General features: G+C 51.7%; 1 protein-coding gene across 4 annotated transcripts in view; it reads right to left on the reverse strand.

Moving 5' to 3' along the window:
- Nucleotides 1-413: 413 nt before the first annotated feature.
- The window catches only part of LOC111141659 (ganglioside induced differentiation associated protein 1 like 1), a 26,187-nt gene continuing 2,139 nt past the window's right edge, over nt 414-24,461 (reverse strand). The window contains exons 2-7 of one of the 4 annotated variants that reach the window (XM_022494388.1): nt 18,115-18,123; nt 17,751-17,943; nt 16,543-16,716; nt 11,709-11,806; nt 10,835-10,949; nt 652-995 (exon numbers count right to left, since the gene is read on the reverse strand). In XM_022494388.1, coding sequence (XP_022350096.1) covers nt 652-995; nt 10,835-10,949; nt 11,709-11,806; nt 16,543-16,716; nt 17,751-17,943; nt 18,115-18,123 — 933 coding nt within the window. Of the gene's footprint in view, nt 996-10,834; nt 10,950-11,708; nt 11,807-16,542; nt 16,717-17,750; nt 17,944-18,114; nt 18,124-24,461 lie in introns of all 4 variants that reach the window. The other 3 variants (XM_022494389.1, XM_022494390.1, XM_022494391.1) reach the window with 3 other exon arrangements.

Genomic DNA, 24,461 nt, shown 5'->3' on the forward strand with positions numbered 1-24,461 from the left:
AAGAGGGTGTGCTCATGGGGTCGGTCCCAGGCGTGACCTGGTGGTTGGCTGCCACTGCCTTGGCTGGAGCCAGTGCTGTCTCCGTCCATGTACAGGAGAAGAGTGGAGCCCCTTCAGGTCTTCAGGGGCCTCCCCGGGGTCTGCGGTCTCCAGCCCCACCCAGAGGCACCGCTTAGAAAAGTCAGTGTTGATGTTGGCTTTGTCCTGTGGAAGAATTCCCTGGGCAAGAGGGAAGGGGAGGCGAGGGGTCAGGCCCTCCGAGCCCCAAGCACCTCCCAGAATCTGGGCCCTGGCAGATGAAACAGCCTGGGACTCACCTCGAATCCTAACCAGTCCCCACAGTTCCATCTTGAGACCTTGAATTAAAAGAAAAGGCATTCGTGTTTTGTTTCTGTTCTCTCTCCCTCTCTCTCTCTCTCTCTTTCTCTCTCACACTCACTCTTTCTCTCCTTTAGTAGAGCCGTGGCCTCAACTCACGGCATTGGCAACGTCTACTTCTAAACTATGGAATGTTTTCACATTGACGATAGAGTTACTCCAAACGGGGCGGGGAGTGGCTGTCCGAGTGTTCATGAGACAGTGGCTGACTGAGAGCTTGCTGGGAGTCACACAGTACAGAGACACCGACAGGCACCAAGCCCAGGCCTGGCTCTAGATGTATTTTTTCTTGAGGTACCAGTAGGCAAAGTAGCCCATCCCCCCCAGAGAGCCCATGAGGAAGGATGCCCCAAAGAAAGATGGGGGTTTCCGCTTGACCAGCCGGAACGCATTGGGGATGACAGCCGACAGCAGGGTGGTGTGGATGTCGCCGAGGACTTTCCGGAAGGCCAGGCGCTTCTGGACCCTCTCAAAGAAGGACTGCAGGTTGGGCCGGCTGCCGTCTTCCCAGTACTTCTTGGACAGTCCCAGGAACTTGAGGCGGTGCAGGGTGGCTCCCAGGAGGACGTCGGCGAGGGTGAAGGCACAGCCGCAGAGCCACAGCTCACACTTCTGCCCTGGAGTGGAAGGGAGAGGAGATGGGGGTGGTGGGACTCACTTCTCCACCACTGACACCTCTGGCCTCTGCCAGCTCCCACAGCCACCGGGCCGCGGCTTGAATCACTTCTTGAATCACTTCTGCCTAAGACTTAGACTACCTCTGTTAGTACTTTTTCTTTAAATCAACTGACTTTGAAGTGCAAATACACGTGTCTAACTTCTAACCTCCTGTGTCTAACTGCCCGCCTGTTCAGCAGCCTCCACTCAGATATCCACCGTGCACTTCAAACCCGGTATGTCCAAAACCAAATTCCTGATTGTCACCCCTAAACCCTGTCACCCCTAAACCCTGTCACCCCTAAACCATGCTCATCCCTATGTCAGTGACCACGTGCCCACCCTGTCAGTTGCTTGGTCCGAAGTCCCATGTCATGGCGAGTCCTTTTCCTTTCATCCTCTACATGTAGTGTGTCTGCAACTCCTGTCAGCTTCTCTTCCAAACACAGCCAGAGTGTGAGGTCACCTCTGCAGTTACCAGCCCGGTCCAAACAACCATCCTCTCTCACTGGAATTTTCAGAATGTCCCCTTGATGATCTCCCATCTCTGCCCTTGACTTCCTTGAGTCCGCTCTCAACACAGCAGCCGGAGGGACTGGAAATGGGCATGGCTTGCCTGGGGGGGGGCCCAGGGAGCAGGGAGTGATTTGTGAAAAGTCAAGATTAGAGAAGTAGATGGAGACACACTGGGAAAAATCTTAGAAGTTCCACAAAGGGGTATGGACATGACATGGTCAGTGGGGAAGAACTGCAGGGTTTTGAACCAAGACATGATGTAGGAGACCAAAGGAGCTCCATGTCCACCTCTGGGCCTTTGCCCCTGCTGGGTCTCATGCCTGGAATGCGCTCCCCTGCTGCCCACTTCCTGTGAGGTCTGCTGTCCCGGGAGGCTGGCTTCTGCATCTTTGAGCCGGTGTTCCTTTCAACTCAGAGATGTCCTGAGTCTGATGCCCCCCACCATCAAAGCCTAAGCCCCTCCATCCCTTTCACTCTGCGGCTTCTTGTTCATTCATTTATTCATTCACCCAACACATGTTTATCTAGTATGTGCTGGGCATGAAGACCTGACAGGACAAGACAGACAGAGTGTCCTCAGAGGCTCGTGCTTTCACAGGACAGGGAGGCAAAGTGCAAGGAAGGGTCTAATCCAGAGTTTGTTCTTGATACATAACCTTCAAGATGCCTGTTGGATCTCCAAGGGGAGATGGTGAATCAGCAATTAGAGGTATGTATACCTAGTTAAGTGTGCATCATCAGCATGGAGTTGGGAGGACATTAGCAAGGGTAGTCTACACTCAGATCTGAGTGTAGACAGATCTAGAGAATAGGACCAGGGACTGAGCTTTGCGGCTTCGAGAGTCAGATGTTGGGCAGCAAGGAGAAACCAGCAGAGGAGCATGAGAAGGAGCACCTGGGAGGTAAGAGATGAACCAGGAGAGGGTGTGATCCTGGAAGCCAAGATAAGAAAGTGTTCCAAGGAGAAGCAGGGAGGTATTCGAATGCTGCAGAAAGGTCAAGTAGGAGCCAGAGAACTATGGTGGCATTTGGTGACTGGTGACCTTGACAAGAGCAGTGGGAGTGGATGCTGACGCTGAACTCCTGGCTGGAGGGAGTCCAAGAGAGAAAGGAAGGAGAGGAACTGGAGACTGTGAGCGAAGATCCCTCTGTCAAGGAGTTTGCTGTGATGGGAAGGACACGTCAATAATGCGAGACAGGTCAAGAGTGTCTTTGCAAGCGGGGAGGGAAAACCCAGCATGCTGATGGGGATGACCCCGCAGAGAGGGGGAAATGATGCTACCGAGGACAGTGGAGAGAATTACCACCACAAGTGCTTGAGCGGATGGACGTCTAGTATACAACGGGAGGGGTTGCTGGTTCAAGGACAGCTCAGGCTCAGTAATTCAAGGGAGTGTACATCACTGTATCTGGAATGGAAGATAGCCACCCCGGAGAGAACAAGTGGTGCCAGTTCGACTTTGCTTGTGAGAAACATTCCAATTTCAGAGATGTTATGATGTGTTGTAACAAAGAAGTCTCTTAGAACTGGTAAAATGTGGTGTGTATAGGACGGATGGGTACAGCACAGATGCTGGTGGGGGGGCGCTGTGGGGTTCGAGCATTTGGTGTCCTCAGTGAGTGAGGGGAGGGCTGGGGACAGCGGGTGGAAGGTTGAGGAGGAAGGAGAAGGTATTAAGCAGTCACCTGGAAAGGGGACTAAGACGGGATGGGGGGGACCCTCGGGCAGCGGGAGAGCCATCTAAGCCTCATGGTCATGAATTCAAAGTGAGACCAGCCGGCACATGTGTGTTTTTCCAGCCACACTTGGGTCCACGGGCACAGGAACTACTAGGTAGAGAGCGGATGTAACCACTTGAGGTTTTGCGAAGTGTGATAAAGCCAGAGGCGGGCAAGGAAGCTGACGGTGCGGGCAAAGGAGTGCTCTTCCTGGTGGGGGCAGGGGGAGTTACTGCCAGTTCCGGAGCGAGGTGAGGTCAGGATGGGGGTGAGGGGCCATGAAAAGAGGCAGGATCGGGGCCATGGTTCCCAGCAACAGACTAGAGAAGACAGATTTGAGAATAGGACCAAGGACTGAGCCCCGGGCAGGACAAGGTTTAGGTAGTGGATAAGGAGAAACCAGCAGAGGTGCAGGGGAGGAACAGTCTGTGGGGTGGGAGAGGCACCAGAATGTGTGGTGTCATCTCCCCACTCCTCCCAACAACCCTGTCTGGTAGGTGCTATTATTATCCCCACAATACACATGAGGACACTGAAGCACAGAGAGGTTAAGTAACTCGGCTAAAGCCACGCAGGTAGGACGTGTCCGATCAGAGCCTGGATTTGAGCCCAGGTTCCAGAGCCTGTGTGTAACCACTACAGAACACGGCCTCGTCCCCGTGCAGACGCGCGTGTGCACAGGCACAGATCGCCACAGACTCTCGAGCCCCTTTCGGTAAGTGCGTTCTCTGTAGGGTGTGTGTGCAGATCTGTGTGTCCGCCTCATGTGCGCTGTGTCTGTTTGCCCCTGTGTGCGCCTGCTCAAGTCCACGCAACAACTGTGTTTACACACGTGGCTATCCGCACGTGGGCACTGCGTCCATGTGGTGTGGAGCCCCAGGCGCGTAAGTGCAGTGATGCCCACGTCCACCGGGTGGGCTGCTTGGCGGCAGACAGACGTTCCCAAGCATTTATGTGTGTGTCGTTGTCTGAGTGTGTCCATGCCTGTGTTTCTGTCTGTGGGCAGATGCTGAGAGCCACAACCTCCACGTGTGCGGACATGTGTAGCTGCCTGGCGGGTCGCCCTTCCGTTTGCCCCTCTCCTCCAGCTCTGTGTATATAGGAAAACAGTAACACTTATCTTAACACTTTTATCACTGTTTAGAATTCTGTTTTCACTTTGAAAAGCCCCCAGCCCTGGACAAACTCTTTTGCCTCCCCTGAGTCTGCCAGCTGAGTGTGCTGGAGACGCTTACACGGACCAGTTAGGCTTCAAGTTCATGAGCACAAAGCCCAAGAGGGCACTCAGCCACCTCCAGGCGTCTATGAGTTCCAGAGTAGGCTGGCTTCCCCACGGCCTGCAGACACGGCCACACAGCTTTCGCCTTTCCTCACACCGGGTCCCTAGTCCTCACTCGGACTGGGACATCACCACGTGCGGCATTCAGAAAACAGGAGCCTTCAGGCAGGAAAGCCTTCACTCTGGCCATGAACCCTGCAAAGCCAGGCACACGCACCCTGCCTTCGGCCACCTCCTCTCAAGGCCGGGCCCCCTGCCGCTCTCTGCACCATCCAAGGCTGCATGTCTCCCCTTTGCCTTCTAGATCCGTCCTCCTCCCTTCTCCACGCTGCTCTGTGTCCCAGGAGGACAACTGGACAGATTCCCACCCCAGTGGGGCTCCATCCAGCCCTCAGGCTCCAGTTGGGTCCGGCCGTTGGGGAGCGGAGGCAGGAGGTAGGAGGGTGGGTGGGTGAAAGGGAGGTGGGAGTCCTCTCTGCGGGTCGCCATGGGCTCCTGCCTGGCCGTCCCCCCTCCACACAGCCTCTTTCTCCAGGCTCCTGCAACGGCTCCCACCCCTCACAACCTCAGACCCAGGCCACCCCGTTTTTCCTTGTGCTCTCCCTGCGTCCTGCCCACACATTTGTGAATGGTCCCTTGATGAAGTCCTCTTTAACTTACCCCATTTGAAGGTGCCCTGTTTCCCTCGGGGCCCCGGCCTGTAGGACGCCCCTCACGTCCTCTCCTGGACTCAGTGCCATCCATCCCACAGCACTGATGTCTCCTTCCCACCAGGTTCTTTCCACGGCCAGAAAACACACTTGTATCTCCCCTCTTCACCCCACATCCGTCCTCAGGCAACATTCCATCTCTCTACTCCCTTCCATAGCTAAACGTCTCACAAGAGGGGCCCACACCTGCTGTCTTCCTCCCTCACCAGCCATCCACCCCCACATTCCAGTGAAACTGCCCTTGGCAAGGTCACCGACAGTCGTGAGACAAAGTCCAGGGGACGCTTTTCTATCCTTGCTTCTCTGACTCCCAGCAGCATTTGCCACTGTTCTCTACTTAAAGCACGATCCTTTCTAAATCTCATTGACACAAGGGTCCTCCTGCTGCCCCAGTGACTCTCTGTCGGCTTTACTGGCTCCTCCGCCTCTACCGCTCTCCCTACATGGGGGGACCTCAGGGCAGGGAGGCAGTTTTAAAATGCACTCACGAGCCACTCAGTACATCTCTGATGGAGCCCGATCTCCCTGCCCTTGACTACGGACTGTATTTTGTCCCTTGCTTCCAGTGAACAGAATGTGGCAGAAGTGACAGTGGCCTCCAGCAGCAGGTTGTGGAAATCACTGTGGCCACCTCTCTCACTCTCTGCCGCACTGGTTCCAGGAAGAGCCGGCAGCCATGTTGTGAGGACACTCAAGTGGCCCCATTGAGAAGCGCAGGTCATGAGCAACTGGGGCCTCCCGCCAACAGCCAGCAGGGGCCGGAGACTTCCAGTTACCAACGGTGTGAAGGAGCCGTCTTGGCTGTGGATTCTCCAGCTCAAACGACTGCAGCTCCAGCCAACAGCTTGAGCACAGCCCGCATCATGCAGCCCTAAATTAGAAGCACCCAGCCCCCCCTGCTCCAGAAGTCGTGAGCCACAGAAGATGTGTGATGTAATCAATGTGCATTTTGTTGCAGCTTCAGCCACTAATTCATGGGCAATTTGCTGTGCAGCAAGAGGACACATCAGGCCTGACTCTGTTTTGTCCCCCCTTGATGAATCACCCAGTTCTGTGGCTTTAAATACCACACAGAGATGCTAGAGACTCACACATCTCTCTCCAAAGTCTGACCTCTCCTTTACAAGGCAGACTAGAATACCTAGCGGCTTTTATGACACCCCCTCTTGGGTGTCTGAAAGGCCTCTTGAACACACTGAGTCCCAAATCAAACACTTGCACCCACCTCCCATCCATATCAGGAAATGGCACCATCCAATAGCTCAGACCAAAACCCAGTAGGCATCTTGGATTCCATTCCCTTACTCTTCCCTCCTCATAAGACCACTCCGCAAGTACCAATCCATTCTGTCTCCAAAACGCCTCTCGAGTCCATCCATGCCTCCCCATCTTCCTTGCCACCTCCTCGGCCCAAGTCAGCATCATCCCTCCTGGGCTGCTGTGACAGCCTCCACTCTGTCTCCCCTGAAATCCATTCTCACTACAACCAGAGTGCTCCTAAAATCAGAACATCTCACCCTGGGTGGACCCAATGCCTCCCATTCCTGTATGCATGTGGCTTTGCTGCTTCTGCCAACAGGTGGTGAATGTCAGCCATCACCCTTTTAACCCAGACTTGCTTTAGCTAACGGGACTCAGTAAATTCCACACAAATAGAAGCTTGAAAGGTGTTTGCCTGCTGAGTCTTTGCTCCCTTGCTGTTCTCAGAGACCCTGTAGCCACCACCATATGAATGAGCATGGGTTAGCCTGCTGGATGATGACCAACATGTGGCCCACTGGCCAGGCTGATGGAGAGCCGGCTGCTGGACATGCCAGCGAGGTCTACCAGCTGGCTGCAGATACCTGAGTGCTGCCACCACCAGCATGTGGGACAGGGAGAAGCTCCCAGCTGAGCCCAGCCCAAACTGCCAAACCACAAATCATGAGCAGATAAAAGGTTCTTTTAAGTGACCCAGAATTAGAGTTTATTTGTTATACGGCAAAAGCTAACTGATGCAATCCCCTTCTCACAACCCTCCAAGGAGTTCCCATTGGATGGATTGTACATAGGACAGAATCTAAATTCTAAATATAGACTAAATTTAAACTCTCAATAAAATATAAATATGGGAATATTCTAAATCTTAAATACAGGTCCATGAGCTTGCATCTCTCTGGCTCTGTCCAACCTCACACTTACACCACTTTTCCTGTTACTGACCACACAGTACCCAGTTACCAAAGAGTTCCCAGCTATCCCCTCACCATGGTGTCCCCTCAGCCTAGGACACACCTGTCTTGGTTCTTCACTAGGCTGGCCCTTCCATATCCTTCAGGTCTCATTTGAAACGTCACTTCTTCAGAGAAGCTTTATCAAATTTGCCAGACTCTTTTTACTATCAATCTTAACCCTTATCACTGTTTATAATTCTGTTTTTACTGATGGGATTATTTGATTAATGTCTTTCTTCTCTACCAGACTATAAACTACATGAGAGCAAGAACAATGTCTTGTTTTTACTTAATTTTATCCTCAGGACCTGGCACACAATCGGTGTCCAAGAAATATTTCAATAAATGAATGAAGAAGAACGGTTATTATTTTTGAAAGTGCTATTTCTAGAACATTCTACCTTTAGCCAAGTACTGTGGAGAGTGACCAACACCCATTATCTTTATGAACCCTCGCAACCTAGAATCTAACCTCGCAAGTTAGAGTCTATTATTATCCACATTTTGTAGATGAGCTCACAGAAGTGAAGTGAATCCTACAAGGTCACAAAACTAGGAGGTAGCTGACCCAGAATCCACGTCCATGTCATCTGGCTCCATTCTAGAGGTCTTAACTGTGACATTGTAATAGTTCCCAACTCTGGGTTCTGCTTCAGAAGGGGACAAGTGCAGGGTATAAGCACTACTCCCAGGAAAGTTTGGGGGTGCCCCAGTGGGTGAATGAGACCATGTGGGCCCAGCCACCTCCCCAGACCTCTGCTGCCTCCCGCAGCCATGGAGGACACAAGGATCTCCATCTGGAACAGTCCCAGTCATCTTGCCATGGCACACTACAATGCTGCCTCCTCTTGGAAGAGCTCAGGACCAAAACAGAGCCTGAGGTCAGGAGGCTCCCTATCTACAGATCACATGAGGAATGAGCATCCACAGCTGTTCTCCAGGACCTTCAACTCTGCCCTCCATCTAGGTCACACTCTGTGTTTCCCTTGATCGTATCAGCAGCTAATATGTGTGGACATTTCCATACCGTGTGCCAGGCCATGTGCTTATTCCCTTACCCTCACTTTTTCACTGAGCCTCACAACAGCCCTGTGAAGTGGGCTTTCTCTTTATCACCCCTTTACAGAACGGAAGAAGCAGCAGAGCTAGCACTTAAAAACTGAAGACTCTGGGAGCCAGGGTTTGAATCTAGCCTCCACCATTTCTATCTGTGTGACCTTGGGAAGGTTAATGAACCTCTCTGTGCCTTAGTTTCCTCATCTGTTTAAATAGGATTACTCATATTACTTATGTCCTAGAGTTGCTAGGGGCATTAAATGCATTAAACTATGTGAAACACTTAGCACAGTGCCTGGCTCACAGGAAGTGTTGTTAAAGATATGTTGTCTGGGCTGAATTGTGTCCTTCCAAAATTTGTATGTTGAAGCCCTAATCCCTAGTATCTCGAATGCGACTATATTTTGACAAAGGACCTTTAAAGAGGTAAGTAAGTTAAAATGAGGTCATCAGGGTGGGCCCTAACTAATCTGGTGTCCTTATACGGAGAGGACATTTTGCCACACAGACACCAGGGGCATGCACTCAGAGCAAAGCATGCATGGAGACACAGCAAGAATGTGACCTCGTGAGCCCAAGAGAGATCTTGAAAGAATCAAACCTGCCAACACTTTGATCTTTGACTCCAGACTCCAGAACTGTGAGAAGATAAATCTCTGTGGGTTAAGACATCTAGTCTGTGGTATTTTGTCAGGGCAGCTGAGCAAATTAATCCATAAATACGTAAGATGTGCCTGATAATGAAGGTCAACCAATGAGAAAATGGCAGAGCTGGGACTCTGACCCCAGAGGCAACCTTGGAAACACCACGCCTTCTGGCCTCTGAGCACTCTTCTGCAACGGCTCTCCTAAGCACCTTCTCTGACAGAAAGGAGAAAGTTCCTGCTTGAGGTGTATACTATTTTTATTACTAAGCCTTGCCATGCTTTTTTCTACAGAGGATTTAGGGCCCTGGCTTTGGAACTCATGACAATGTCCTATTCCTTTAGGTATCTGTGCATACCGTATGCTTGCCTCAGTTGTGAGATGCTGGAAGAGCACTGCACCTATCAGGGGCAAACCTGTCCTTGCCCCAACCATGCCATTTACGAGCCACATGACCTTGAGCAAGTCCCTGTATCTCTCTGAGCCTCAGTTTTCTCAAACAGAGAATGTGCATGCCTTTAGCTGCCATATGTTTAAACTAGCATGTTCCAGGCAGTGGGCAAAGTACTTTGACTTTTTATAAGAGTCCAACAAGATGGCATTAAGTTGTATTATTACCATCTCATTCTACAGGTGAAGAAACTGAGGCTCCAATAGGGGAAGCAAGTTATCCAAGTCACACAGTATAGACAGCAAAGCTGGACCTCTAACTCAAACCTCTGTCTGACTTGAAAACCACCTCTCTTTTTTTTTTTTTTTTTTTAAGATTTTAAGTAATCTCTACACCCCAGTTTGGGGCTTGAACTCACAACCCCAAGATCAAGAGTTGCATGCTCTACCAACTGAGCCAGCCTGGGGCTCCTAAACCCATCTTTTCAAACACTGTGCTCCATGGCTTTCCCATACAGATGGTGTGTGTGTGTGTGTGTGTGTGTGTGTGTGTGTGTGTGTGACACTGTGAGTGTAGCAGTGCCTATCACGTAGGCTCTGTAAATTAGCATAACTGAGGAGATAAGACCGACCGCCTAAAACAGAGCAAGATGAGAAGACCCAGAATCAAACTCAAAGAGGGCCGGTGGCAAAGACAGCACATAAAAGGAAAAAGGAGCAGAGCGGCATGGAGAGGATACTCCCAGCTAGAAGAGCTACAGGAGCAAAGGTGTGGAGATGGGAATGAAGCTGGCATGCTCAGGGTCAGAGAGCCACTCAAGGACAGAAAGAGTCAAGGTCAGAGAGAGTCATAATACATCCTTGAGCAGGGGAAAGGTGAGATGGTATGGTGGGTCCTGGTCATCACCGCCACCACCGTCATCATCTTCACCAACCTCAATTAAACACCTACTGTGTGCTAAGTGCTGACCCAATACCTACATGTATTATTTCATGCAACGTCTCAACACCTTTCTAGAGTAGGTCTTATTATTATTCCTAGTTTACAGATGAGAAAATGAGGTCCAATGAGGTGAAGTACCTGACCCATGGTCACTTAACTAGTAAGTAGTCAAGCTATGACTTATATCTAGTCTGTCTGCCTCCATGGTCCATGACCCTAACCACATGGGAGGTCCTCTGAGATCTTTGGGATAAAGGGGCTGGAAGTGGGCAGGGGTAGGTGGACTGGATGGGCTCCACCACCCACCTACCCCAGAGCTGGCACCCACCCTCGTTCTCCAGTTTCCTCTTCTCCAGCTCCGCCTCGATCTGGTCCAACACCATGGCCAGCTCCCCAAGGATCTTCTTCAGGTAGCTCACATCATCATGCTCCAGGATCTTGGCCTGGGAACAGGACAGGCAGGAACCAGAGGAGTTGAGCTGGCTTCCAAGGGGGCTTGGATAACCAAGGCTGGAAGGAGCTTGACTCAAACCTCCTTCAGCAAACCCAGCCTCCAAATATCCCTCCCAGCATAGAGAGGGCTCCACTGTTACAAACAAAGCCCGCTCATCTGGTGCCCACAACACTCCCATGAGCTTGGCTATCCTGGCCAGACCTGGCACTTTCATATGCCAGCTGCTCTGAGGATCTGCTTATAGCTGCTCATTGCTGCCTCTTCTCCAGAGTTACTCTCAGCCAACAAGAGCTGCTTGGAAATACTCTGGAGGGTCTCTCCCATCCCTCATGCCCCCGCCAGGCAATCTGTAGCCAATGACTGACTGACACAGGGCTATACCTGTCTTGCCCCTTGCCTCCGTGAGGATCGACTTTGTGGTGACACTTAGGCTGTAGAGCTCTCTGTGGGATCAGGTGAACTTGGCCTCTTACTGGGTTCTCCTTAGAACACTCTCTCAATGCCACTGTTACCCAAGAACCTCTGTCTAATGCTCTACTCTTAGGACACAACCTAAGATGTCATGAGACCAAGGCTCCAGTGGGACAGTGGCTTGCCTAAGGTCAAAAAACCAGTAAGTGACAGAGGAGACAGGATTGGAAAAGTGAGCAGTGTTTTCATTTCATTCATAGAACCAGCTTCTCCCATTGGAACTGTTTCATGGGAAAGGTGATGGGGAAGGGAACTGGGCAGGCCTGGAAGCACTCACCATGAGCTTCTTCTGTTTGGAAAGGTAGGGCTCAGAGAGCTGGGGCTCCTCTTCATGGTCCAACTTCATGAGGTCTGTGGTGGCATTGGCTAAATGTCCTGGGGAGAGAATAGGGAAAGCCTCACCTTTCTGATACCCAGGACCACTCCCACCCCCTCTTCCACAAGTTTGCAGGTATGGTCCCACTCAAGCACTGGTCTGGGAAGTAACAATATCAACAGCCAACACCTAGTAGGTGCAACAGGCTGCAACGTAGGGTTGGATGACATGCCATCCTGTTCTAGGCTCAGGCTAGTGGGAGAGACAGACACATAGAGAAATCTCTGATGCAGCATGATCAATCTGTGATGGAGAGTGAACAGAATGCTGTGGGACACAGAGGGCCACAAGGCATCAAGAAACCTCAATGAGGAGGAGACTACTTGGGGATGAGGAGTTTGCCAGAAATGGAGAGGTTATAAACCTGGACAAAGTCATACTTCAGTGCATGTCTTCCCCTACCCTTTCCTGTGGTAACAGGTAAAGGTAACAGAAAAGGAAAAGGAAAGGGTTCAGAGAGGCTAAATGATATCCCACACTAGTAAAGGATAAGCGGGTTTCAAGCCTGGGTCCATCTGATTCTTAGTCTGGTGCTCACTCACTGTAGCTCACAAGGAAAAACTTGCTTCATGCAAGAAAAACTGTAAGAGACTTTTGCTGTCTTGAAACTTCCCCCTCTGGTGAGGCAATTTTCGTGAGGATTTAGGAACACCCTAACCCATATTTCCTGGGAAAACTGGCCTTTTAAAGATGTTAAAAAGGGAAGGGTGATGGAACAGTGGGTCCATGATGGAACTCAAGCCAGCACCTTGAGAATCATTCTTAATGAGAGAAAAGAAGTATCCATAATCTAACTTAGAGAATCTAACTGTAAACTGTGGGAATTATAAGAGGAAGTTAAAATATCATGCAGGATAAGATCCTGGGGTCTGTTCCATGATTTCTCTAGAATTCTTGGCCAGTAAGTCTGGGATGTGGTGGGTCAGGTAGATGGTGGTGCCCCAATCCTACTCTCCCCTTTCCCTTGTGTCTCAACTCCACTTAGAGATCCCTTAGGCTCCTTGAACTCATCATGGCCCACCTGATGTCATCGTCCCTGCTCCACGTGCTCCTCAGCTGCACTCTCCACTGACTGCAGTGCCCTTCCCCACACTGAGCCAAGCCAGATGCCTGCGGGAGTGCCCTCAATTCCTCCTTCACCTGCTCCCTGAACCAAATCAGTCCCAGGTCCTTCTGATTCCTCCTTCTTATTCTTCTCATACTCAACTTCTTCCTTTCAATCCTCCGCCTCCCTTAGTTCAAATCCCCTCATTGATCTCGCTCTGGATGATTCTGACCCAGCCCGAGGCACCGGCACTCTCTCCTTCCATGCCTTTCTCCCCACTCAGAGGTCTTCCTCAAACACATACTTGATCATGCCACTCCCTGCTTAAAACCCATCCTTGGCTCCTCACTGACCTCAGATAACATCCAAGCTCTTCAACTTGCCTTAGAAAACAAAACAAAACAAAACAAAAACAGCAGGATCCTCTCTTCTTACAACTCCATCTTTCACTGAGTTGCCCCACCTGTCCCTGTCCCTAGGTGGTAACATTTCAGCCACTCCAAACGCTTGGCATTCCCTGAATGTGCCAGACCATCCCAAACCTCTTGGTTTCCGCTCACACTACTTCTACCTCCTGGAATATCTTTCTCCTGTATTCATGAAAATCCCCTTCCAAATCTAGTTCAAGATCACCTCCTCCATGAAGTCTGTCCTGATCCTCTAGGAGGTTTGACCACTCAATGCCTTTGTCCTCTGGTGTACACTGTACAGATTTCTGCCATAAAATGCAAATACAGTAATCAGAGCTGCCCCTGCACAAACCCATTCACATTGCAATCTATGTGAAAAGTGACCCCTGGACTTGTGCAGTGCACAACCTGTCCTGCCATACGTGGAGATTTTGATGTACTTATCTCTGGATATATATGTCTCCCACCAGAACTTGAGTTTCTGGAGACCAGTGGCTATGTCAGATTTGTCTCTGTTTCCTTAAAACCCAGTGCAGGCTGGCAGAGAACAAGAGCTTAGTGAGAGTTGAATGAATGAAAATATGAATGAATGAATAGAATGACTGAGTAAATGAGTAATCGCAGATGTTCAACCTCTGCCCTCTGATGTCTCACCATCTACCACCCCATCTCCTGGCCTGACACAAAACTCAGTAAACACACTCCTAGACCTTTCAGCTTTGGGGCTATATTAAGTCTCATTAATATTTTATGAACGTGAAGGTAAAGTATAGCATTTTCTTTCTTGCCAGTCACCCAGGGATGCACATGTGGCTCTCTTTAGACTCCAGGAGGGCAAACCAAGCCCAGAAAAGACCTTAGGCTGATTGGAGGGATCACTGCAGGATCCCTTCTGCACCTGTGAGATCCCCTTCCTTCACCCAGTGGAGCTGGAACCCTCAGATCTCTCTCCTCAAAGGAGGAGCAGGTTGGGCCTTCTCTGGACCCCTCACTGCCTTCTAGGCTCCTTCAGGTAGCTCATGGATGAATGAGGAAGGGTCTCCAGCCCCCAGAAGTATTTAGGAACTGCCTCCACCCAGTCCAGGCCACCATCATTGCTCACCTAGGTGACAGCAGGACCTCCTAACTGTCCCACCCATTCTCTCAGGGGAGGGAGTGCTGTTACATACACATCGGATCATGTTCATTTCTATCCATGTTCATTTCCATCCCATTTTCCACCATGTTCATTTCCATCTCCACTGCTCTTTGGACAAGATTCCAATTCTGTCAGACCTACTCCTCAGACTCCCACCACGGCCACTCATACCCCCTGGGGCTACGCATCATCCACACAGAACTTCCTTCAGTTCCCCCAATACACCACACCCTCTCCTACCCCTGAAGCTGGAGGGATTCTCTCTCTCCTTCCCCTTCTACCCCCTGGTCATCCTTGGGTGTTGCTTTATTTCAGAAGCCCCCCATGCCCCCAAGGCTGGGATGGGCACCTTCTCTTAACACTCCTTGGTTCTAGGGTTAACATTTTTAAAATCAGTTAGTGTTTGAACAGGTTATACATACATACTTATTTAAAAATGCAAACAATATTAAAAGAATGCACAGTGAAAAGTAAATCTCTCTCTCCTCAATCTGTGGTCTCTTAGTTCTGCTCCCCAAAAGCCAATAGCTTCTCGTATATCCCTCCAGAAACCCTCTGTGTTTGCAAGCACCTGCGTATCCATTTAACACCCTTTTAAATATATTAATGTTAGCACGCTAGATGCAGTTTTTGCCCTTCATTCCTACTTACTAATATATCTTAGAGAGCATCCCGTATGCTTATATTTTTAGATTTTATTTAAGTTCAAGTTAGTTAACATATAGTGTATTATTAGTTGCAGTGGCAGAATTTAGTGATTCATCAGTTGCACGTAACACCCAGTGTCATAGGCTTATCTTTTTTTAAAAATAGCTGTGCTGAGGTCCATTGTATGGGAAGACTTGAAGTGCTCCAATGTAGGGAAAGACTAGAATGTATTTGCCCAGTTCCCAACTCATGCACAATGGGGTTGTTTCCAGTTCTTGCTATCACCACCTAGGCCGCAATGAAAATCCTTGTACGTGATTCTTGGTGCACACATCCAGGTGTAACTGTGGGATCACCTCTGAGCTGCGGGCCTTTCTGTGTTTGATCTAGATGCCAGGCTGCCCTCCTGAGAGGCTGTGCAAATGTCTTTAGTCCTGCACTGCAATTACCCGCTCACTTGTCATTCTGCTTCCCTGGGACGGAACCGTGACTGGGACAGTAGAAGCTGTGTCTGTCCCCATCTGTCCCCAGCCCCCTGTCCAGGGTCTAGGTCATAGGAGACCTCATCAGTGTTGCTGACTGAATGGAGATAGGATGATACTGATAAATTCTGAGTCTTGTTCAAGGGTGCTCTAAAGGGACGAGATCAAGTTCCACAACCTGCCCCGTCCCACTTACAAACATCGGCTCTCTCCTTCAAGAGGGAGGAAGTGACCATTTACTAGACACCTAGTACCTACTTAGAATCACCACACTTCATCTGTCTATAGGACCCCCATGGTGTCTTCACAGAGCCTGGACCAAAGTCTGTAAACAGTGGTTGATGCGTAGTCTGATTTAATCTAACCCCCGTTTACTGGGTGCTGGAAACTAGAGGATGAGCCAGGCTATGGGCACGTCCAAGTTAGCAGTTAGGACAGGACACGTGATGCTTAAATCAGAAACCAGAGACCCCAAAGGGGGCCTTGCACATCTGGGCAGCCTTCCTTGGCGGCACCAACCCTGATGTCATTCAGTGCCCTGGATCACCAACCACAGTCCTGACCTCCCTGGGCCCCGACTCCAGGTGTCTGGGGCTGGGACTCCACCATGATGGTGCCCCAGCTCCCCCGGGACAAGACAAGCCTCTGGGGGCCACAGAGCCCTGTAGCCTTTGCATGGGATGGCAGGACAAGAAGAGGGGCAGGAGAGGGGAATGAAAATAGCCAGAGAGGGAGAGACATTTCAGTTTGAAAGGGAGTGAATGAGCTGGAAGGCCAGGGAGAGCAGCGGAGAGAAAGCAAGAGGAGGGAGGGCAGGAGCGGGGGAAAGGAGGGAGGATCGAGCCAGAGATACCCAGAGGGATTAACAGAGACAGAGAGAAAGAGGTGGAGAGAGAGGCAGAGAGGGATGAGGGAGATCAGGAGGAAAATGAGGAGGAAGGGGACTAGAGATGAGGAGGAGGATTCCTGTCCAAAGCACACGGTGGGCCAGCGGGGGTAGCGCGGCACTCACTGCGGATCTCGGCCGTGGCGTACTTGGGGATCATAGAGTCGGTGGTGAGCTCGGGGTGCAGGATGCAACCGTGCGTGTAGGCATCCATGGGCAACGCGTCCAGCAGCTCCCGGTACTGCAGCACCCTCGCGTGCTGAGCGCTGCCCGCCTCGGGCATCAGGGCCACCACGTGCTCTGCAGGGCACGGCCAGGGCTGGGCTGGGGGTGGCGGTCCCGCCCTGCCCGCCTACCCTTCCCTACCCCCCGTTTGGACAGGCCAGGCTCTAGGACCCCATCCCTCCATGCCAGCATCCTGGAACCCTGATATGTCGAGGCCCACAGGGACCAGCCCTTTTCCCAGGCTCTTGAGACAAAGTCTCCACCCGGCTGACAGGGGATCCTACTGGTCTACCCAGCCTGTCTCCTAGGGGCAGCTCCTCACCACTCCAGGCTTGTAGCCCGATGGGGGTGTCGGCCCAGTGTGACCAGGCTGGAGAAGCCAGAAATCTGGATGCTTAAAATGGAACTTTCTTTGATTTTTAATTGTCGGCAACTCATTCATATTCTTTCTACACAGTATCCATCTGGGCCCTGACCCCTCTCCTGGATTTGCAGCATCTGCCATGGGCAGTGGGCTTTTGAACCTGAAGAGGGTCGGAGGGAGGGAGGGAGACACAGGGTCTTGCAGGGTTCTGGGGTGTCTGGGCCGCGCTCATATCGGCAATGTTCGAGGCTACCTGGGCCCGTGTCTATGGGGTACCTAGGGGGCCCACGGCCCTGACTGTGCTTATAGGGATTCAGGGGGTTAGGCCCTGCCCATGTGCTGGCATAGTTGGAAGGTCTGGGCCCCATTTGTGGTGACTAGGAGGGCCTGGGTCCTGCAGGGGGGCTCTGAGGACCTGTGGCCGTGCCTCTGACACCAGAGCTCCTGGGGAAGGAGGCTGCAGCCCCAGTGCTCCTAGGGACATGTCTGGACTAGCTAACCCTTTCCCTGGAGTGCCGGGGAGAGGGTTTGTGGCATCCCAAGGATGGTGGCCATGCCTGTAGCTCTGTGATTCCTGGGGAGCATCTGAGCCCTGTCTGCAGCCCCATTGTTCCTTGCAGGGGAGACTGGGCCATGTCCGCACCCCAGGGGGCTTCCTCAGCCTCCCCAAGGTTCTGGGAGCCCGTCTGAGCCTGTGGGGACCCGAGGTCTGTGGCTGAGCCCCTGGTGGAAATGGCAGCCGTACCTCCTGTGAAGGTCCGCTCCACGTAGTCGATGATCTGGTCATAGTCGCTGATGATATTGTCCCGGTGGATGACGACGGGCACCTCCTCCCCCAGGTTGAGCCGCATGAACCAGGGCTCCTTGTGCTCGCTCTGCGGCAGGCTCACGTCCCGCTCCTCACACGCCAGGCCCTTCTCGGCAATCACCAGCCGCACCTGCAGGCGCCAGGGTCAGAGCGGGGCAGGCGGGCAGGCGTGGGGGACACTCTGCCCGGGGGGCGGGGCATGTGGGAGGGAGGTCAGAGGTCACACACAGGAGGTGACATGGTTGCTTCCAGTTCATTCTTGGGCTCCTGGCAGGGGTGGGGGCTGAAATCTCTCATGGACCTGGAGCCTCTTGGTGGGAGGAACACAGCCCTACCCTACTCTGGGGCAAAGGGGCAGTGCTCCCTGGTGGTGATGGGCCTGGGTTTCACAGCTGGTCATACCTGGGATATGATTCCTGTCTCTGCTATGTGTGTTTGGGCAGATTTCTTAAACTTTCTGAGCCTCAGTTTCTTAATTTGCAGAAGGGAAGTAGAGTTAATAATACCACCCCAGTGTCTGGTACATGGGTGGCACTCAATTCATGATTTCTTTATCTGATTAGACACTCAGCCTGGCCTCCAGGGGTAGATCTGGCCAGGAATTTCACAGAAACTCTTATCAACATAATCAATTATCAATAGCTAAATTTCTCAAATTATTTGGGAAACAAAACAAGGTACAAAATACTTTGCCGGGGCGCCTGGGTGCCTCAGTGAATTAAAGCCTCTGCCTTCGGCTCAGGTCATGATCCCAGGGTCCTGGGATTGAGCCCCACATCGGGCTCTCTGCTCGGCAGGGAGCCTGCTTCCCCCTCTCTCTCTGCCTGCCTCTCTGCCTACTTGTGATCTCTGTCAAATAAATAAATAAAATCTTTAAAAAATAATAATAATTTGCCAACATCAGTTGGGTCTTTCATTGCCCCACACAGTTTCCCATCTGGACGTTGGATACTCACAATAGCCTTGCAGAGTGGGGTAGAACAGGAACTATCCCCCATGTTTTTCTTGATGAGAAAACTAAAGCCTAGAGAGGGCAAGTAACTTACCCAGAGCCACACAGCAAGGTAGCAACAGACCTGAAACTCCCAGCCCAGCATTCTCTGCCCTGCGGGCACCTTCAGGGAGTCCTGGGCCTGTCCCTCCTTAGTTTTCCCCTGTGTCTCTAAGGGGTCCCAGACAAACATTTGAGCTGGTAGAACCTAATGGACAGCCTTGAAGCTGGGGCCTGCTCCTGACCCAGCCCAACATTTCTGAGCTGGGAGACAATTAGAGATCACCCGGTCCAACTGTCCCTTGCCTGTGGATTGAGATTCAGAAAGAAGTCGACTTGTCCAAGGTCTCCCAGCAAAAAGATGGTTCCACTCCTCTCCATTAATGGCTCCAGTTCAGGGGGAAGGGAAGGCATCCCTGAACCAGGAAGAGCAGCTCTCCTGGGGCATCAATGTCCCCACACACCTGGTAGCTCCCGGGACTGGGCATTCCCAGCTTCCCTCCCGGGTGCCAGGAGTTAAACACTCAGGGGGAGGCAGCATGGTATCATGGTCAGACCTTGGGCTGGGGGCCAGACCATCAATTCAAATCCAAGCTCTAGCACCTACTTGCTGGGTGACTTGGCTTTACATCTGTGTGCCTCGGTTTCCTCCCCTGTCCAGTGATGCCCGGAGAGGGATGCTGTGGGGGTGAGATGCTGTAGTCCCTGTGGAACAGTGCCTGGCACACCGTAGGCATAACGTGTCTTAGCCACTTGTACGAGACCAGGTTTTGGAAGCAGACAGACCTGGACTTGAAGCCTCGCTCTGCTGCTTGTTTGTTTTGTGATGTTGGACAAGTCACTTGACTTCTCTGGCCTTAGGGTCTATGAAATGAGGAATGTAATCCACTGTTTCAAGCGTGGCATGAGTTAGGATGGGATGACATGGGTAGAGACCCAGCGCAGGAGGTTAACACAGGAGTTCTACCTTCATTAGCTCTTTCTCTCTCTGTCTCTCTCTCTCTCACACACACACACACACGCACATACACGCACGCACACACAGACTACCTCACAACCATTGCTGATGTGCTAGAGCAGTACTTCATGCGCCCCCCCAGAGCTAACATGGACACCCCTTTCCTCATGGGGAGGGAGAGGCAATGAGCCCTTGAGCCCCAACCCTTATTCACAGATTCATTTGCGCCAATAGCCAAAACCAGGCCCTGCAGATGGGGCTGGGAGGTCCTCACGTTGGCTCTGCCCCAGCAATGTGATGTGACCTGAGAGCCATCACTGTCCCTTTCCGAGCCTCCTTTCAGTCATTGGTAGAACAGGGGCTGAACTCCGTGTTCAAGGCACGCCCCGCAGCCTTGCTACAAGCTGACACTACATTCAGACCACACTGGAGACAGTGGGAGGGAACTGCTGGTTCTGTCTAAGAGAGGGGGAGGAACTGTGCCAGAGCGAGCGCTGGGGGTGGTATCTGTTTGGTCTGGGATGTGAGCGTATGAGAGCATGAGCCTGAACGTGAGCGGCAACTGCGTAAATAAGTGTGTGTGTATGTGTGTGTGTGCATGCACATGCATGTGTGCACGAGCGTGGGTGTGTATGGAAGAGTGTGTGTGCATATGTGTGCACAAGTGTGTGTGTGTGTGTATGGAAGAGTGACTGAGCAACTGTGTTAAAGTATTGTGTGAGTGCATGTGCATTAGTGTGGGGATGAGTGTGTATAGGCACGTGTGTGTGTCCACCCGTGTGTCTATAGGTGAGCGTGCATGAGCAGGAGAGTATGTGCATGTGTGTATTTGAAGTCCTGGGTGGTGCCGGTGCCCTGGAGAAGCCCTGGAGCAGTCAAGGCCAGAGTTTGCCTGGAGCCTAACTGTCTACTCCCTTCCTCCTGCCCATCCTGGCACCCCCAACCCTGGGCGATCAGGCCCCGCCCAGCCATCCAGCCTCCGGCCAAGCTGGGACCACTGAATGGATGGAAACAGAAACCAAAATAGGCCTCTGCCCTTGGCGGGTCCAGATGTTTGGCCTTGCCTCCTGGCAGGGCACCTGCCCCCAGGGACCATTCCCAGGCCCTGCCCTGGGACTCTAGTGAGGGCACCAGGCAGGGCTAGTGCCTGGGGAAGGGACTGTCTTTACAGATGTAGCAGTTTTGCTTGGAGCTGCCTCAGGGTCATGCCAGCAGGCAGCCAAGGAGATTTTCTCCTTTAGCTGAGCTGTAGGCCAGAACCATGTGCCATCCTGCAGGGGAGGGGAGGTGGGAGAAAGCCAGGCCCAGGGGAAGGGCACGCAGTCACCAAGGCCATCTACCATCTCTGCATCCTGGAGACTGGACCAGACTTAGGTGGTCACCACTCAGTGCGACCAGACATCAAGCACCCCCGGGCAGACTATCTTCCCCATGAGTGGAAAGAATTAGCTTCTAGTGCTTCACTGTCATAGCTGGGCACTGTCCCTCTTCAGCGAGGCCCTTGTTTATGAGGCAACTGCAAGGTGCTGGGTTGGCATCTCTACCCAACCATTTAGTTGCTGTGTGACTTTGGAAAAGACACTTAGAGTCTCTGAACCTCAGGGTATTTCTCTCAAATACTTTTTTTTTTTCTTTTTAATTAATCATGGTGAGGGAGTGGCCCACACAGAGATCTGAGGAAAAGAGTTGCCAGTGGAGGGAACAGCCAGCACAAAAGCCCTGAGGCAGGGACGTGTCTGGCATATCTGAAACACAGAGAGGAGGCTAGTGTGGCTAGAAGAGGGGGGACAAGACGAGAGGAGAGGAGGTCACGCACAGGGCCTTGTAATCGAGACTCCCAGATTCAGGGGACCATGAATCAACCCAGAGCCTCCTTGAACTATGGGAAAATTACATGTTTATTTTCAGTACTCTCATACTGACAGTTAGCATTTTCTACAATTATGAGTGTAGGCGACAAGCATGGTAGCATTAGCAGTGACTGAAATATTGTCACCACAAGAAATCACTTTCATCACTCCCCATTGCTACAGCTACACTCATTGTGACTTTGACATTACAGGGCTCAGTCCTGCCACTGGGTCAGGTCATAATGGGTTAATACAGAAACATATGTTATTATATAATGAATTTGTTTTAAAAATATGTCAGTAGCTGCACTTCGACCAGCTTACCTTTCAGTAATGCTATGTATCTTACTTTATTCCATTAAAAGCATTATTGTGAGAAAGATCCACAGGGTGTCCCCCCTGCCCCACCCCGCATTGATGAGGGGTCCATGACCCAGGCGTGGTTAGGATCCTGCAGTAGAGCCTAAGGCCATTAGGAGGATTCTGGCTCTTTCTTGGAAGGACCTGGTGAGACACTGCAGGCTTCTGAGAAGAGTGGTGAGATCTACAGCTGTCACCTGTGAGCTTCTGGGGGGGGGGGTGGGGTAAAGGGTCAAGTGCAACATGGACGGGGTTGGGGACCAGTACCCAAGAGCTTGAAAGGCAAGGCCAGGGCGGGGGTAGCGATCACCTTCCACCTCTTGCTTCCTCCTGCCATGTCTGAGAGGGGCCTCTAGAAGACCTGCTCAGTCTTGGGTGTTGTGACTGTCTTCTGACAGGACCCAGATCTGGGCTCTTATTCCTGGGGGCAGAAGACTGGGCCAGGTTCTCCCCACAGGTACATCCAAGACGAGGGCAGACCCTGAGAGGGTCGGGTCAGGGAACCTTGAACAGGCTTGTTGCAGGAAGCCAAGGATGGCTCTCAGAGACTCACCGTGGTGATAATAATAAGAAGGATAGCTCTCATATAGCACTTTCTTTGTGCCAGGCACTGCTCTAAGACATTTACATGGATTACAAAAACCTAATGAGGTAGGTGCTAGTATCGTGCTCCTTTTACAAAAGAGGAAATAGACACAGAGACAGCACTAAGTTGACCAAAGTCACAAAGCTAGTAAATAGCAATCTTGGTTTTTTAAAAAACACTGGCTGGTGTGAGGACAGAAGGATGCTCCAGGGGCTAGGGACACACAAGAGATGGGGAAGTGCTTCCTGCCTGGGAAGGGAGGGATGCAGATTGTATCAAACATCTAGTCCATTTCCAAGTTGAAAAGCTGAGGACCAAAGAGGGTCAGGACCTACCTGAGGTCACAAGCTAGTGCGTGGGAATGCCAACAACAAGAATGTCTGCATGTTTGCCCCTCCCAGTCTCACCCCTCTGCCCACCACCCCCACCCCCAGCCAAGGAGAAGGAGGCTGGGGGCAGGAGCAGCCTCAGAAAGAAGCTAACTTCTATACTTTGCATTTTGAATGTCCTCGGAACCTTGTGGCCCTAGATGATCACTTAGGACGGTACCTGAAAGTCCACCGTTAGCATGCAATCTTTAAGGCATTGTGCTAAGTGTGTGGCCATGCATGGTATCATTCAATCCTCACAACCCTCTGAGATAGGTACCATTCCTCCTGCACAGAGGAGGAAGAGGAAACCTGCAGAAGTGAAGACACGTGCACGAAGTCACACAGTGGGAAGTGGCACAGTCAGGCTTTGATCTCCAGTCTGGCAAACGTAAGTGCACTTACTGGGCATTTTCAATGAGCCAGGTGCTGCGCCAGGTGATGTAATGGATACATTTGCTGAATCCTCACAATGGCCCTATCCTGGAGGTGCTGTTATTATTCTCAACTTACAGACATGAGGCTTGAGGCACGAGAGGCTAAGCAACGTGCCCAGAATTACCCAGCTGGTCAGTGGCAGAATTAAGGCTGAACCCTGGGCAGTCTGGTCCCAGAGTCTGGGCTCTGGGTCCCCTCACTGTCCTGCTGCCCTCCAGCTCTGGGATAGTCCCCAGACATTCCACGAAGCCACCACCACCACTCCTGGGGGTAGGCTATTTTCTGCTGTTCATGAACCATTAAGGACAGACTTCTCAGATGCTCTACCAAGGGGAAATGCTCCCTGAATGCAGGCAGGGATCTTCAGGACTGAAAAGAAGGAAACTCACCTACTAAATTCCTACTATGTGCCAGACACTTAACATATCTCTATGTCCTCTTAATCCCCCAGGAATTTTGCAGGGTTGGATGCAAAAGTCTCTTTTGCCAGATGAGGATATTGGGGCACAGAGAGGTTAAGTGATTTGTTCAAGGTCACGCAGCCAGTAAGCACTTATGATGAGAATGGAACCCAAGACCATCTGACTGCAGAGCCCAGGCCCTTTCCACCAGGTTACACTGCCTCTGGAACCCACCATGGGCCCCCAGGCAAGGGGAAGGTCCTGGAAGGGGAGGCAGGATACCCAGGCTGGCCTGGTCACAAATGAGGTTGCAGTGGGTAGTCCCATCCCTGAATAAGGGGCCACTTCAGCCCTGAGTGCAGACTGAATAGGATTTATTCCATGGGGGCAAAGGGAAGAGCAAGAAGCTCCCTTGAGGGATGGTGGTGGGAGGTACCTTCCCTTTGCCCGCTGTCCAGTCCCAGCCACTGAGGCCTGGCTCCTGAGGTTCTGGGTGGGAATGTATTCTGAAATCTGGAGGTCAGTGTGATTCATCTCCAAACTGCCAGCAACTTGCATAGAGCCTGGCACGTAGTAGGTGCTCAGCAGGCATGTGTAGAATTTATAGATGAGGGGCACCTGGGTGGCTCAGTGGGTTAAAGCCTCTGCCTTCGGCTCAGGTCATGATCCCAGGGTCCTGGGATCGAGCCCCACTTC

Source organism: Enhydra lutris, unplaced genomic scaffold (genome assembly GCF_002288905.1).
Source record: "Enhydra lutris kenyoni isolate GAN:26980312 unplaced genomic scaffold, ASM228890v2 scaffoldscaffold6, whole genome shotgun sequence".
In the NCBI taxonomy this organism is placed as follows: Eukaryota; Metazoa; Chordata; class Mammalia; order Carnivora; family Mustelidae; genus Enhydra; species Enhydra lutris.